At 40.5% G+C, this 17,452-nt stretch overlaps 1 protein-coding gene across 7 annotated transcripts in view; it reads left to right on the top strand.

Annotated features, from left to right (window-relative positions):
* The window catches only part of ITPR1 (inositol 1,4,5-trisphosphate receptor type 1), a 330,414-nt gene that overhangs the window by 200,047 nt on the left and 112,915 nt on the right, over positions 1-17,452 (top strand). For 5 of the 7 annotated variants that reach the window (XM_058726155.1, XM_058726156.1, XM_058726153.1 and 2 more), the window contains 3 exons: positions 2,881-3,029; positions 4,042-4,153; positions 9,769-9,801. In XM_058726155.1, the coding sequence (XP_058582138.1) occupies positions 2,881-3,029; positions 4,042-4,153; positions 9,769-9,801 (294 nt within the window). The remainder of the gene's footprint in view (positions 1-2,880; positions 3,030-4,041; positions 4,154-9,768; positions 9,802-17,452) is intronic. The other 2 variants (XM_058726158.1, XM_058726157.1) reach the window with 1 other exon arrangement.

Raw genomic sequence — 17,452 nt, 5'->3', positions numbered from 1 at the left:
GTTTTGAATGCAGTAATGGTCAGATGGCAGCTGTGGTTGGACTCATCTTGAACTCTTGCACATGTTTGGCAGTAGATGTTGGGACCCCAGCTGGAGTTGTCAACTGAAATACCCACCTGTAGTCTCCCCATGTGGTCTGACCTTTCTCACAACATGGCGGCTGGATTCCAAGATCAGCATCTCTAGAGAGAGACAAATGAAGGCTGTATTGCCTTTATGACATGGTTTCAGGAATCACATAGCATCACGTCTGTCAATTTCTGTTGGTCAAGGCAGTCACAAGTGTCTATTTGAGGTTCAAGGGAAGGGGATATAGACCAGCATTTGATGGGAAGAATGTCAGTGACACGGTGTAAGAAGAACATGTAAGATAAGATATATTGCAGTGGCCATCTTTGGAAAATTGTGTACACATAAACCACATAGAACAGAGCCTGGCACGTAGTGAACGCTTGATCAATGGCAGTGCTATTATGATTATTACTGTTACTGTCACTTCTGTGATGACTGTAATAATGATGATTAGATAAAACATGAATCTCTGTGAGGTTTATGTAGCCCGCCTAAAGATTCATTCATCAGCCCCACTCATGCTAGGCACTGGGATACAATGGTGAGCAAAACCACAAATGATCTTTGCCTAGATTCACAAATGATCTTTGCTTAGATAGATTCTCAAGTTTTGGAAGGGAGGTACGTGAGTCAGCTAATCATACAGGTGAAAGTAAAATGGCAGGAGAGACCATGTTGCAGAGAAGTGAGTAGTGCTACAGAAGGATGATAAGGAACCTAATCGTGTCCACAGCTGGAATGGTGATCCAGGAAGGCATTGCTGGAGGAGTGACATTTGAACTGAGATCAGAGGAATGTGTGACTTGCTTGAAGGAAGAAATAGGAGGGAGGGAAACAGCATGTGAAAAGAACATTATACGGGACAAAAGTGTGGTGCACTCAGAGACCAAAGGAAGGTTAGTGTGGCTGGAGCCCATGAAGCTGGGGGAAAAGGAAGCATTTTTTAGGTCAAGGAAACAATTTTAGCCGCACCGTGACAGACCCAGTTCTTAAAGATAATTTGGTTCCAAATAGAGTGTTTCCTGACTCCACTATGTTTTTAAAGGGGAAGGGTATTATAGATTCAGAATTGTTTGAGTGCATAGTACTTTTTTGTCTGTTCAAACTAAATAAATTATCTATGGCCAAACATGTGCAAGAGTTCTCTTCTTGAATTTATTATACATATTCTTGAGAAGTAAAATAAAATCTGTATGCCCATGTAATGCTTGGCTAGTGGCTGAAAGGGTCCTCATTATCTAATGATTTATCTAATGAATCCCTGGTAGTTACAAGATTGCCTAGGACAGCCAAAGTTATAATGTAAGAACATTCACCTGTGGACTGCTTATACAATTAATCCCCATTGAGACATCCCCCTCACTTAACACCAGCATCTTTCCCTGCCCATTGCTTTGCCATCCTTGTCTGTTGGTCTCTTCTCGATTGCTCACTGTTAAACATTTGACAATACAATGCAAATCAATTGCAATGTAAAGTTCAAACCTTGCAAAAGATGCAGGATTTTATGAATAGATTGTTGAGAAGCTACTTGAATCCCCTGAAAATGCTATAGACAAAGATTTGCCAGAGTTAGGACCAGTGACTACTGAAGAAGAGAACTTTGGGAAGCTTTCAAACTGTTGGAGAAGCTAGGAGAGTTTTGCAAAAACGACCCTCTTTTTGTCTATGCTGTGAATGTCCATATGAATTAAGGAGTGTTGCAGTATACTCTTAATTTTTCTGGAGAAATTGCCTCCCCCAAGAAGTAATTTGATTCATGCATTCTGTCTGCATCCTAAATATTATTGAGTGATTACAAATTTTGTCAAATATAAAATAAATAATATAAACCTGTTTTAGTTTTTGGGTAAAAGATAAATCAATTCTTTATGACCATTGCCTATGAAATTTACATCTCCAGTTGAGTTGAATGCATTTCAAGTGCCCTTTCCCATGCAAATCTCTTCGGTTAACTAGGCCCTCCTAATACTGTCCAACATGATGTGTTAAGCACCTGCCTTAGCCAGCTTCTAGTTAAGTTCTGAGTTACCGAGCCATCCAGATGACTTTAGCATCTTTTGAAGATAATTTCTCATCTGTTTTCTGCCATTTGCCTTTATATGGTGTTTGTTGTGTTGGTTTTGCTGCTCTTTCAACTTCTCTCTGTTTTCCTCTCCTACAGCTATGTGTTTTGCATTTGAAGACCATCATGCTATCAGGGTACATGTATTTAGCATGTTGATACAGCATGTTCATTCATTTGTGTTCTCATTTTTGTATGACTTTTTATTATATGAATAATTCATGCTCATTGGAAATAATTTGACAATACTTACAAGTACTCATATGTGGGAGAAAATCAGAATCACCTGTAATCCCACCACCCAGAGAAAACTAGGAGTGATGTTTTGATGATATTTAGTATATATCCTTTGATGTTGATATTTTCTATACAAAATCAGATCATATAGTCCATCCTATTGTTTAACCATTTTTTTACACTCATTGTAGACATTTTTCCATGTGGTTGAATGTACTTTTGTGCATTATATTTTAAAATATGTGGAATGATCCCTTGAGTAGCTTAAAGATCATCTAAAAAGAAGGGCTGGTGGGGCTATTCTTCCCTTGTTTTCTGCATCAGGGGTTAATGCTTCGGATACCTCTGGGGCAGCGTTTAATAATTTGAGATAAATACCAGACGTTACTAAAGGTACTCTAACCTAGCCTGGCTTGTGGTCATTTTTGAGGTCAGATATGAATGTTCTCACTCTCCTGTAGTCAGCCTGGCCTGAGCTGCTCACCAAAGCTGTCCATCTGTTCCAGGACATTGTCTCAGCCCTGGAGGACCGTCTGAGGCCCCTGGTCCAGGCAGAGTTATCTGTGCTCGTGGATGTGCTCCACCGACCTGAGCTACTTTTCCCAGAGAACACAGATGCCAGAAGAAAGTGCGAAAGCGGTGGCTTCATTTGCAAGTAAGCAGCCTCATGCTCTGGGGTGGTCCGGGGCAGAGCACTGCTGACCAGATGAAGCACTTGCTCGTGAAGAAGCAGACGCTCGCCTTTTCACTTTGATGCATACAAGGTCATGTGTTAGAGTCTTGTGCTGACCTTTCCAAAGTAAGTTTGTAGGTTTGGTTGTTCTTCCCGACACTTGTTTTGGTGAGTTTCTCCTTTTCCCTGCATACCCCATCATTTTTCTTCTACTCCACAAGAACTGACAGAGCGCCCACCATGGGCTGCAGTACAGATGGAGAAAAGTCGTGAGCCTGCTGCCCTCAAAAAGCTCAGATCTCCCAGGACCCCACAAAGGAGTTAGTTAAGCAACTAACACCTTTGTAGTTGCTTAGGTTTTGCATTGGTGCATTACCTAAACAACAGGTTCCATGACCAAAAATCTTCATCTGATTTTTACCACTAAGTTTAGTTGGTTGTTTAACTTGAGAGTCGGCTGTGCCTCTGAGTTTCGTACTTTTCTGGGATGCTCAAGGGACAAGACTGTGGGTAAAGGAACGGTGTTTTTTCGCCTTCACGATCATCTTCATGAGGTTTTTTTATACTTTATATTTTAACAGTGCTATGGGCACTCCTCAGTGGATAAAGTGTATAAACTAACTTGTTAGTGTATAAACTAACAAGTTTGAGTGGACTTCTGTCCTGTTTCTTCTCTTCCTATAATCTTTCTATCACGTGTGGTAGACTCCTGCCCTCTGAGCCCTTTTGCGGTTACTGACCAGCAGGTGTCGCCATTGAGACGCTGTTGAGACACTAACTGGCTGTTCTCACAAGAGTGAATGGCCAAGCATGTTTAACCTGGGAGTCCTTGATAAATATTTGTTCATTTACTGCCTAGTTACAATAAGTTTCTTGTGAAGTTTGTTTGTTTATTTATTTATTTATTTATTTTATTTATTTACTTACTTACTTACTTACTATTTAAATATGCTTTCAGGGACCTAATGCATGGTTTTCCTCCTACCACGTTCAGGTTAATAAAGCATACTAAACAGCTGCTAGAGGAGAATGAAGAGAAACTCTGCATTAAGGTCCTGCAGACTCTCAGAGAAATGATGACCAAAGATAGAGGCTATGGAGAAAAGGTACTGAATGTTATTTTCTTGTTAAAACAGGGTATTTCTAATGAAGTTGACATGGGGTTGTGGGTTAGAAATACACCGTAGTTCAGGCATATTGACTGAGGAGTTAACTTCTTTCTTTTTTAAAGCTAATTGTCTTGTCACTAAGAGTAGCTACATCATATTCTTTCTCTTTTAAAAGGCACATATACTTAGCTGTTGTATACACTGCTTGCTACATAATGAATCTAATGTCAGGGAAATAGTAATAAGACTTTTCATCTGCATTCCCAGCGGGAATGCAGACACCTCTTGTGTATCCCAGCGTGCATTCCTGAGTTTTGGATCCAGCTAAGCATACCTGTGGGTTTACTTCTTTCTGGGGAGATGTTGCACAATCCCTGCAGTGTACTAAGAAACTGCCTCCAGTTCTAACTGGAATTAAGGCAGGCAAACACACCATTTCTAGCTGAGATTGGGAAATGGGCAGTCCCTGCAACAGGATACTTCTTGGCATCGGCAGTGAGTAAGGATGTGTAGAGACCCTCACAGTTTCAATTTTGGTCCAATACGTGGGGAAAAAACAACAATCTCATTGTCCCCCACCCTTTGCCCCCCTACTAAAAAAAATCTGGGCCTCAGTTTAAAATCTCGCCAGTTTTCATTTGAAGGTAATAGGTCACTAATTATCTCCAAGCCACTTAAGCAGCTTTTTCTGAATTGGTAAATCGACTGATGTCATTGATTTGTCAAAAAACCCAGTAACTCATTGATTAATCTCTGTGAAGAAGCCTTAATAATTAAATCACAGCCTTCTTTTTGAAAGTGGATAGTTACAACTGTATTATTCCAAGTATAGAGGCCTGCAGGGATCCTGATTTCTAACCTAAGCAATATCGAACGTAAATATTAGAGCAATTTCACATATGAAAATCTTTGGATAAGAAACATAAAACAGCAAAGTACACAAGCCCTTTAGCAGTATATATTTCTTCACTGTCTCCAGATTACTTGGCTTTTAAATGTCACTCTAAGTTTTAAAAATACATAAATTAAAAGGTGAATGAATGTTGACTAATTAGGAAATAAGTATCTATAACTCAGGAATTTGATGGTGGAAACCTGCTAGAAAAGAGTTTATAAATACAAATGATAGACATGAAGAAACATTGTACAGATGAGAAATGATGAGATGTCCTGTTCATACATACACCTGTATAGGCACCTACGTAGGTCTTGCACTAAAAAAAGAAAAAGAAGAATAGGAAGGAACTAACAGCAGAGAATACCAGACAAACAAACGGCATTTTTTTTCACAAGATCTTTATTTTTCTTTGAGTGAGCTTTAAGAAATTTTTAAAAATATAATTCCAGTTACAGAAATTCACTCTTCATAATAAGATAGAATCCACCAAAAGGGCCATAACCAGTTATGAATATATTTGTAGCTTTGGGGGCATAAAACTTGATTTTCAAAGGTTGAGACCAGTTTTCTCTCCTTTAGAGTATCTGTTCATATCTGTGAGATTTTTATAGTAAACTTGGTGTCTCTACTCCCACAAATGTTACAAGTTGTGATTATATTTCCGTTTCTCTGAAGTTTTCTTTTTTATACCATAGAAAGTAGAAAATCTAGGAGTCGAATCTGTTGCTTGGCAGCCAAGTACGTCAGGGTCTTTGGGCTGTGTGGAAGGTATGCTTCCCCACTGGCTTTCCCTGCCTGTTGGTGCTAACTGGGAGAACATCATTACAGACCACGGGAGATACTGGATCTGAGATGTTGTAAAATTGTCTGTTATAAAGCTCATGGAAAATGTTAAAGCCTGGGGATTTAAGAGGGCAGTAGGTGGAGGTTGTTAGGAAAAAGTAAATAGTTGAGAAGAGCTTCTTAGACCCTGGCTCACATTCTTTTTTCAGCTGGTGAAGAAATTAGCCACACCCAGGCAGAGAGGCTTAAAGGAAAGATGGCATGTCTTTCCAGTCTGGTTGGGGGCTGTCATCCCCCTTTATGAAAGTGAAAATACTGCAGGCAAATGTGGGAAATGCCATGCAACCAAGGAAGACATTCCAGAAACCCATGGTAGTCAACAGTTTCAATGCCTATAGTACATACTTAGAATGCTTCTGGCCCTATGCTTTGTGGGAGAATGCTTCTTAACCCTTCACATTAATGGAACTAAAAAGAGTGGGGGGAGGACGTTAAACTATTTCTGTTTCTTCCGATCCAATAGTGAGTATTAAATTTGTCCTATTTTATTAAGGCTGTTGAAAATAGTTTTGATGTTTTGCTGGCTGTCCCTATTTGAGTAAAGATGCATGATGTAGGGGCAGGCCAGCTCTTTCAAGGGTTGAAGGAACCCAGAGCCAAAGAACTAACCTTTCTCAGGCAAACCAGTTGGCTGTAGTTGATAAAATAAATGAGGTGTTCTTTGGACTGGATGCTCAGGGCACAAGGGCAAGTGTGAAGTCATTTCCGTCTTCCTGGCCCAGTTTTCCTATTAGTTGTCTCTTAAGTGGGATTTGTCCCATGACTACTACCCTTCTGGGATGTGCAGAATTGTTCTGCCTCTCTGCCTTGTCCTGAGTCTTCATGGCCATAGTCTGATCTGGCATTGCTTTGTCCAGCCCTCCGTCCACACACAAGGAGGCCATAGCAGAGAGCTGAAGTGACCTCCCAAGGTCACATGGCTAATGTGTGACAGGATCAAGACTGAAAGCCAGGGTCTTGAATCCCTGTCCTTTCCTCCCACCCCCAACCTGGTTTCCACCATGTTTGTGGGCCAAGTTTTCTTCTAAGCCATAATCCTTAAAGATAATGAGAAATAGATGCCTTTATTCATCTCTACATTTTCTTTTTTATTTTTCAAAAACATTTTTTAAATGTTTATTGTTGAGACAGAGACTGAGCACGAGTAGGGGAGGGGCAGAGAAAGAGGGAGGCAACAGAATCTGAAACAGGCTTCAGGCTCTGAGCCATCAGCACAGAGTCCCACGTGGGGCTTGAACCCATGAACCATGAGATCATGACCTGAGCCGAAGTCGGACGCTTAACTGACTAAGCCACCAAGGTGCCCTCATCTCTACATTTTCATTCAACATTTAGGATTATCAAGGTCACAGATAAAAATGAAAGATGAGATCATGATTATTCTGTTAAAAAACGTTGAAACATTGGTGTGCTTATATGGATCTACTTGTCTGAAAAGAAAGCCATTGAGTACTGCCACCCATATATTACTGGATACGCTAAAACATAACAGAATCACTGTAACACCAACTTAAATTTTTTTAATGCCATATGTACCCATTAGTGTCCTAAAGTATGTCTTAAATAAAAATAACATTCTTTGACTTCTTATGTGCCAGCCACTATACTAAGCATCTCTTACCATTTGTCAGATCAGCCTCAGGAATATCATTATTGCTATTAACTATTCTTGGGGGAGAAAACTTAGGCTCAGAAAGTTTCAGAAACTTGCCTAGGGTCACACAGCTAATAATGGGGGAACCAGGAATTCAAACTGAGGCAAACACCGTGACTTCAGAGTCCCCGCTCTTCTCCACTGTATCATTTGTGATTGACACCATTTGAAGTTCTCCCACAAGTTTAAGTTTCAATTATGTTACATCATTATGTAAGTGACCTGAGGCAGTGACCCTGACTGTGCTGCACGTAGCAGGACTTAAATATCTAATCTTCAGCTCAGTTCTGACTTCTCACCTATTGAAAACAGTCTCCACTTGATGCCATCTTGCTTTACAAATTATGATTGTCTCAGAGTCATGCAAAACCTGTGGTTTGGCTTAGGTCCCAAAAGAAAGCATCCAATCGGTGAGTAGTCAGTGGTCAGTCCTCTTGTCTTGGTCAGCTCACTGAGAAGTGCCTGTCCAAGAATTATCACGTATGATGCTAAGCTCAGGACTGCTAGAAGATTGTCAAAAGATTTAATCATGATCATTTAGGAATAAGAAAAAAATCATCTTTATTATGTCTCTAAAATGCTAAGGACCAGCAATGAGTATTTGTCTCATAGAGTGGTAAATATAAAATACATATCAAAAATGATAACCAAAATAATGTTGGAGTATGTTTTTGTATGGTGCCTACAATGACTTGCTATCCTGTGTATTCAAAATTAATAAACTTTAAAATCATATCAGGACTTTACCACCACTCTTTGTATGCAATGCCTACTGAATTCTGCTTTTAATCCACAAATTAAACAATGTCTTTATTTTAAAAAAACAACAAAAAACTTCCCATGGCTAAACATCTCTAAAATTTAATCTGAATCTCTCCTTAACTCAAAGAACATCTAAAAGCCCCCTAGACCCATATGCCCCTAGAACATATGTTGTATGTTACATACTGGCTCCTCTGTAGTCTACTGTAGGTTCAAAGAGCTTGAAAAGAAATTCAGAGGCCAAGAATTAATTTGAAAGGGTATCTCAGAATTTATTTAAAATCTGTTTTCTTGAGGTGTCTGTGTGGCTCAAAGGGTTAAACGTCCGACTCTTGATTTTGGCTCAGGTCATGACCTCAGTTTGTGAGATTGAGCCCCAAGTTGGTCTCTGTGCTGACAACACGGAACCTGCTTGGGATTCTCTCTTCCCTCCCTCCATCTCTCCCTCTCTCCTCACTGTCCTCACTCTCTCAAAATCAATAAATAAACATTGAAAAAATTTTTGTTTTCTGATAGTAGTAGCTCTTTTACTACCAGAGAGTTTTTGACCTCAAGTAATGTCAGGGTTTTCATTTCATATTAATTGGCAGAACCTGTTAATTTACTAATGTGTCTTTTGTCTAGGTGAATAAAGTATTTCAGGATTTCTAATAGGAACTTAAATTTGCAAATGTATTATTAGTGAACCATAATATAAATAACTCGAGGGTCATCTCCCCCCTTAAGCACAATTGTGATTAATGCTCTAGTTGTTTTCTTTTTCTTGAACCTGATGCTAATAAGTCACTTACTTATTAACTAATATCACTTGCGTTGGCTCTAATCATCTTTGGGGGAAAACATTTCTTTTTTAATAATAGTAACCAGGATATGGGGCTTCTAGTCTTAGGATATGTCGGCTGGCCTGCCCCTACGTCATTTCATATTTGCTGAAATTGAACCTGGTTCTGATTTAGCCCAAATGCAGTTTAGGCCTCAGATCCCCCCTGAATGGTAAAATGAATGGAAAGAATGAATTTTCTCCTTAGCTGAGTTGGTCACCTGTAGTCTTTGGCTTTCCTCTTTCCCATCCTCTTCTGAAAGATTGTGGTTCTTGATTGGGCAGTTTGCCCTTGCTCCCAGCTCAGTGCAAGTTTTCACCTGTGCAGGGGAGAGGGAAGGTGCGCCTCTGAGCTCTCAGTTAAGTGACCTGCCAGGTTTGCTCCCTGGCATGTGAACACGGTGGGGCAACATCCTGCCCGTCTGTTCCTGAGCGGTGGGGTTGAGAGCAGATGTCACTGTGAGCTGTGGTAGTTAGTGCCCCCGGTGCCTGCACCCCTTCGGAGGGTCACCATGTAACAGTGCTCCACCGTGGGGAACTCAGCGCTAAGAACACGCTGACGAAGTTTCTAATGCTTCGCTTGCTCTTGTTTCCTAACATTTCCTTCTTTTTCTCCCCCTTTTTTTCTTTTCCAGCTAATTTCCATTGATGAATTGGATAATGCTGAGGTCCTAATTTCATTTTTTTTTTTAAATGTCCCATGGTGATGTTTCCATGACATCCTTCCAGTGAACACTGTGGTCTGTTCCTTAGTCTTTGCAGTGTCTAGTATCTGACTTTTGTGTAGTGTGCCTTCTGGGCGTGAGTTGAGTCCTTTGTGTCTGTGTTAGCATTTCCCATGAGTTTGTTTGCCATTTGTCCTTGGAGATCCCATCTGAGTCTAGATAAAGATTTTCTAAACTGTGATAAGATTTCCGTCATTCACTGTTTAGAATCTCAACTGAATTTGTGGTTGATGCTGGTTATTAACCTATTCCTAAACTCAGTGTTGATATTCATAAAGAGCTTTTCTATCTGCACATAAAGCACCAATACAAAAAGAAATAACTGCATTCATATAGTTTGAAAGTAGTAAAAGGAGAAAAAAACCAACACTATTTTCTTGGTCCCCATGTTGGAAGGTACTGAGTGTGAGGGGGTCCTAAAAATTTTTGCCAAAGTGCATTGTGAATTCCAAAATACACATTGAGACTTTCCAGCTACAGACTTGAAATGGGATTAGGAATGTATTATTACCATGGCTTTACATCTTGGAAAAATACCTAAAGGTCAAGAAATATAATTGTCATCTGATGGTTTCTATACTTAAGTATCAAATTAGTTTTACTTACCCAGAATTATCCTGGGGACCAACGAGTAGTCATTTTGTTTGGGATTTGGGGATCTCTGAAATATTTTTTGTTTGGTGAATATTTTCAGCATTTCCTGCAGTATATTTAGGTTGCAATAAACATTTGGTAAATGGTACTAGAATGTATTAATTTGGGGAATTAAAGTATATAAATGAAGGAGTTTAATTACTTGGCAAATTGAGCGCCCTGGAAAATAATTTTATTAGACTTTGAAAATCACTTACCTGGTCTACTTTTTTAGATACCTATTATTTCTTTTGACAGGCTAATTAACTCCTTATTTTTGGGTAGGATAGAGCTACCAGATAGAATGTGTTGTCTATTCTAATATCCACTACCATCGTTTCAAAAATATTAAGAGATGTTTCAGATGTATGTAGGGAGAGTTTGAATTACAGACTTAAAGCAAGTGATGATGAATTTCACTGTGTTCCTGCAGGAATGGAGCTCAGAGAGGTTAAGTGACTGGACTTAGCTCGCACAGCCAGATAGGCTAAATGGAGGCTAGCACACTGCCGCCTCAGCCCCTCACCTGGTGTATTTGCTGCTCTGCCACAGTAAACTCTGTAAGCAGAGACTTTTCCTTATATTAATCCCACATGAACCCAGGAGGAGGCCATACCCTCTAGGATGAATAGAAGGGGAGAAAAACAAAAGGCTGTGTGGTGGGTTAATTAATAACTTTACCCATAGATATTTTTGCCATTTCCTGTCTGGTTTATTCTCTTCCTGGTGTGTCCCTGAAAAATACCTAATGCCGACTTAGCGTGTCAGCACCTTTTGTTACTCGTCTTTCTACCTGGTATTATAAATGCCTCACTGATTTGAACTCTTACTCTTAAATACTGAAGTTGTATTTCTACTTGCTTAAGTACAAATGAAGTCAGAAAAGAAGATCTTCCTTCACCGGAGTCTGCAATGTTATTAATATACTGTTTTGCACCATAGTAATCATTTGATGTGTTTGCTTGCTCAAGATAGGACTTGGGTATCCTGGCTGGGAGTTTATTGCTTGCTTATGGAAAGATTCCACAGTTGGAGCAGGTGTGTTTATAATTATACTCTAGGAAATAGAATACTGTCTGTTTATAAAAGAAGAATGTTCTGGCAGCCGCTTGGATTCTTTGAAAATTCCCTGAGGAAGCAACTGTGGATCCCCTCTTCGTTGTTACCCCTGGCAACCGTCAGAGCCCTGGGACACCAACACTCTGTCCCCAGTCCCTCAGGCTGTTGGATCTGGTCCTCTAAGCAGAGATGTCTGATTGGCCTTTATCATCAATGGCTGTTCTGGAAACCACCACTGCTCCTGCAGCTTCTACTCTACCCGGCCTTTTGTCAGTGTGTGCTGGTGGAAGCCTGCAGCACACAGCTGGAGTTCTACAGAAGCTTAATGAGAGAGTTCATGCTGGCCCAGGATACAGACAAGGCATCACACCTAACTTGGAAACCACTGTTCCATTCTAAACATGGTGGGGAATCGCCCCTGGAATAGTGTAAGGCATATGTGGTAATCTCATGATACCCTGACTGGGGAAGGGCCACTGCCCTTTGATGATAGAGGCCACTTGGGCATCTCAGAGAAGGAGATGTGCTATGAACAACTCGTAAAAACAAAAAAGAAAAAACAAAAAAACAAAACAAAAAAAACCAACACAGCGCCTCTGTGTCTCTCAGTGCTCTGAGAAAACAGGGTGAAATGAGGTCAGAGTCATGGAGTCCCTGCAAGGAAAGAGCATGGTATGGGGCCTTCCCAGCTGTCTTGTGGAACAAAATTTCATTTGAAACTAAGAAAAGAGAAGGTTTCTTCCTTCCTTTTCTTTTCTCATTCCTTTTCTTTTCCCTTTTCTTTCTTTCCCTTTTCTTTCTTTTCTTTCTTTTTTACTTTCTTTCTTTCTTTCTTTCTGGCAAATAAACAGGCACAGTCTTCATCCCCCTGATTTTACCTTTTCCTTGGGATGTTGGTTGAAGGGTATAGATTGGGTGAAGGAGAAAAGGAAACACCATACTTGGGTTCCTTCAGCTCACTCAAAGTTTATAGTTTGATGAATTGTTATATATGTATACACACACTTCAAGGTAGTAGAGATTTCCATCACCCTCAGAAAGTTCTCCTGTCTACCCATTCTTGGCTTTCAATGGACACTAATGATGCCAACAACACTGAGTTATATGAGTAACATTTGAGTGCCCATTACATTCCAGGCACAGTGCAAGGGGATATGAATATGGTGATGCCCTCACATAAGCACAGCGTCTGCCCTTCTGAAGTACACAGTCCTGTGGGGGAGACGGGCAGTGGTTAAAATTAATGTTCAGTGACAACTGTCAACTATGAGAATTGCTAGCATGAAGAAGTACACGGACTCATGAGAACATAGAGTTTGGGAACGTCTACCTGAGCAGGGAGGTCTTGTAAGAGCCTAGGTCAGGTAGCAACAAGTGGGTAGCACCAGCAGGTGATCGTGTAAGTCACCTTTCTAAAGTGTAAAGTGCTGTGCTAACTGACCAGATGATTGCGATCAAATACTCCAACTTGAGGTGGAGGCGTGGGCAGAACAGTAATCCACCTCATTTTCGCGTATGTGTCTATGAAAGGAAACAGTGTTTTTAGATAAGTATGTGCTATAGCTCAGTGGAACATGCTGCGTTTCTTCGTATTCAAGATGTGATCCCCATGTAATCACTGTCACTTGGACCCATGGAATCTGCAGAGCCACCTGTGCCAGCTTGGGCTTCCTGCATCACAACAGAAGAGCTAGAGTGGCATGCTCACTTGTTCAGGGTGGCTGCAGCCCGCTAACGTCAGCCCTCAGCTTACCCCACTTTGAGCTGCTTCTGCAAGCAAAGGATGCCACCAACGGAGAATTTTGTAAGATTCACTTGGGGTGGGGGGGGTGGGGGAGAAGAGAAGAGAAACACAAGAATTATTAAATTTCACCTTCAGGGGGCGTTCTCATGACGTCCAACCCAGGGTGGAGGTGTCCTACTTTTTTACATTGCTGTGAACTGCTGGGTTGGGCACCTGCCAACATTCAGGCGGCAGTTACATAAGAGCTTCTTTTTTTCCTGGAATTTAGGCTCACTGCTGATGTGTGACCTTCAGCAGCAATTGCCAATAAATGCAGTGGGGCTGTTTACTGTTAGACACTAGCAACCATAGAACAAGCAAGCTCAATTCAGAGCATACAGAAGCTGTTGCAGAAATCTCTGGATGATTTGAGGTTTTTTAGTGTTTTTTTTTTTGGTAGTTTTTTTTTTTTTTTTAATATCGTGAGATTATTCCACAATGACTGGAATTGTATAAATCAGATGTGTTTTTAAAAAATGAATTTATCTGAGTTCCGATGAACGTGTTCTGTAAAGTAAAGGTGAAACTGTCATTGGGACTAAATGATTTTTACTTCTTTGTTTCTAAAAACAAATACCATTAATAAAGGGCATTGTGTTAGCAAGTGTGATGGTTTTAAATTGTTCTGGTAAAATGCTTAGGTAACCTATGTCAGCTCAATTTTCTTTAAAGCTTTCTGGTCTCTTAAGGTGGGTTTGCATAGGCTCATGAAGGACAGGTTCCTGCACACATATTTGCAAGCCTGTTCACTGTTGGCTGCTTGGTTGGTTTCCCCCTTTGAGGTTTTGAGTGGGTGAAGAGGAACCAGAGGCTGATTCAGGGGTACTGGAGTTCATACATTCCCTTTGGTGTGCTGATAATGAGGATCATAATACGCTTATATTTCTTAAACTGTAATCAGTTTCTACTAGGGATGGTCCATGGAAAAAGACTTCATCTTTCAAAGGAAAATTCTAGAAACCTATGGTTAATAGGATGATTTATGTTGATGGCAGCGGAAAACAAAAGGTTTTGTTTTGTTTTTTTTACAAGGCTGTGGTCTCTGCTAGTCTGTTGGAGGCATACATGAAATGTATGTATGTATGTGAACGGATAGTCTTGTACATACACCGGAAATAGGTGTATAGTCTAGGAAGACTAAGAGCTGGGTTTTTTTTGTTATTTTTTAAGATGAGAAGGTATGATTTCCTTCATTTATAGTAGAACTTCATCCTTTTATAAAGTGCTGGGTACGTCGCATATTGAAAGTGAGCATGCCAGTGTCTTAGAAGCACATAGGTAGTTACCACTCAAGGACCATAGTTGTGATGCCTTGATTTGTGGCCTCATCCAAGGACACTTGGGATTCAGTGACTTGAGATTGATTTTGAATTTGTCTTTCAAAGCCAATCATTTGAAATCTATTTTAGTTTAAATTCGTTTAAATTTTGCTGACCTTGTCTAAAATCAACGGGAAGACTTAAGATGAGAGAAATAAGAATAGGCAGTAGGGCGCAGTAGTGGGTTTCCAAGTTCAAAACCACACAGCATCAGACTGTTGTGCATCATCTGCTGGTTCGGGAGGCTTTGCCTTGATTAAAGATGTCAGCACCTGAAGATAGTGAGTGATCCTGGGAATAGGGTGGGAAAGACCTGACTTGTCCGAATTCAGACATGACCATTTTCTCTCTCTCAGCATCCTTCCTTAACATTGAGGATGATGCTTCATGTAAAAAAAATTAATTTTATAATGAAAATGTGCTGAGAAAAATAACCTCATGCATTTACTAAACATTATCAATTGCTTTTGGTATTTATGTAGCTGTTATCTTATTTGAACAATGTAGCTTATTAGGAATATGCTTCTATTTTTCAAAATTTCAAGTAATTGCCGTGAAGTAACCTCATCCTCAAGGAAATAGAACTGAAATCCTCATAGGAGGGAGTGCTGGCAAAGGCCGTTGGAGTTTTGTTGTTGTTGTTGTTGTTGTTGTTGTTGTTGTTTTTACCAAATTATATGCCACGTATAGTTTGGCCTTTGCCATGCCTGAACTCATTTTATGTCCTAGTTGTCTTATTTTATGGCCAAGTTGTCTTATTTAGGGGACTGGCTCTTAAATGTTATGAAATGAAGTTTACTAAAAATACACCAACGATTGTTTAATGTTTTAACTGGAGGAAACCCTAAAGAATATGTGCTCCAGTCTCCTCGACTGCAGGTCAGGACATGGAGGCCCAGAGAGGTTCAGTGACTGGCTCAGGTTCACATAAAGCTGGTGCCTGGATGAGCTTCTGGACACATGACCCTGTGGAGCACGTTGGGTGTTTCTATTCTGTTTCATGAACAGATAGCATTAAAAAGGTGTCCTTGTGTTTACATAATGATTCCCAAGGCTGCACAACATCCTTTGTTGTCTCAAAAGGCTTCATGAAATGTTCAAGGAGAAAAGATAATTTTAATGTCATTTTTATCTTGGAAATTAATTGCAAAACAAGCATGACAGTGGTCTAAGGAAGCAGTGGACTGACTGTACAATCATAAAGCCTATCAGAGGCCACTGATGCCTGAGTGATTAAGAAATAGCCATATACTCCCTATGAGCATACTAAACGTACTCACGATGCTTCTTCGGACACAGAGATGTCAGACAGGAAAATTGACAAAACTGAACCAAACCCCACCACTTCCAGGTTCTCTCTTCTTCATTTCCTTTAACTTTTGTTTGGATTGGGAAAATGAGCAAGACGGTAGCTCTGGGGAGTTCCTCCAGTAAACCCATGCCTAGAATTCTTTTGTTCTAATCATACAGGATCACTATAAAAGGATATGTTGGTGAGAATGTAGCCAGAGATGACATGTTTTTCCATTGATACCTCCAACTGCTCTAAAATGTATGGGCCATTACCTTAATTCTCCTTTTTCTTCTGTGTCCCTTTCGCACTGAGATAGCAAAATTGTTTACACAATGTTAATTCTTTAGCCTAAAGCATACCAAATAAAACAATAAAGTGTTTTCTTGGGTTGTGATATTATTTATGTCTTGAAAAGACCTATAACTGACCTGGCCATACTTCCGTCTGTCCTGCCACTCTGTGTATCCCCACCCCAACAGGAAGCTCAGTGCTCTGGAGATACATTTTTTTCCTTCCCCTGAGGTTAGGGGAGTTGTGCTCATGTCTCAAAATTCTTCTGTCCATTATTGAGTGAGCAGCCCTCTCTATATGTCCGCACTGTCCCTGGAGAATTGCTTTAATCTCTGTACTTAAAGAGATCTCCTATATTTTTTTTCTTCATTTTACCTGTTGGAAATAGAAAACAAGATACATCATGATGTTGTATAATAACATTCTCACATCAAAAACATCGTTTCCATCTGGGGGATCAAACCAAGGGGGTGGGTAGCATTGAGCTGGATTGAGACACCACCAGACTTCACAGGTATAGTCCCTTCTGTGCTTTCAACACATCCCCTGGCTCACCACCAAACAGCCACAACCGAGCCTCAGTACAGGTGTGCTATGTCACTGGAGCACTGCTAAGGCAGGCCAAGGTCACTCCCTTGCAGCAGGAGCCTTGGCCTCATTCCATAGTCCCAAACTGCACCTTGAACCAGCCAGCCGTGCCCTGTGCGTGACTTTGGTCCAGGGAGGTCTGGGTGGGGTCTGGCAGTTACATCTGACATCAGTTCCCTGCTTGGAGCGCATGCCCTGTGGAGGACAGATTGGTGGTGCTGTCTTTGGCAACCTTTGGACCCCTGGGAAGGAGACTGCCCCCAAGACCTCTGTTGTCATTACCCACCTGTTCCTCCCTCCCTGCACCTTTGCGGATAGCCCTGGAATAGCTTTTCCTCTCTTGATGATCAAAACACAGGTGTGCAGCGGTTCTTTGTTTGGCATCCTTTTTTTTTTTTTTTTTTTTTTTTTAAATACAGATTTGCTCCTTGGTCATTAGTAGTCTTTCGTTTCTTTGCTTATTTCAAATAAATTTGAATTTCCCTATCTCGGGCCAATTGTTCTTCCAGCATGACCACATTTAATCCAATTTAAGAGAGAAATTATCTATCTCCCTGCCTCGGTTGCTGAAGATGTGGTATAGCCAGGTCACCTCATCTTTGATCTTGCCTTCTGTGTTTTGTCCTT

This window comes from Neofelis nebulosa, chromosome 4 (genome assembly GCF_028018385.1).
Source record: "Neofelis nebulosa isolate mNeoNeb1 chromosome 4, mNeoNeb1.pri, whole genome shotgun sequence".
Lineage (NCBI taxonomy): Eukaryota > Metazoa > Chordata > Mammalia > Carnivora > Felidae > Neofelis > Neofelis nebulosa.
Note: the sequence above shows the minus strand (reverse complement) of the source record. Positions and strands in the feature narration are given on the sequence as shown.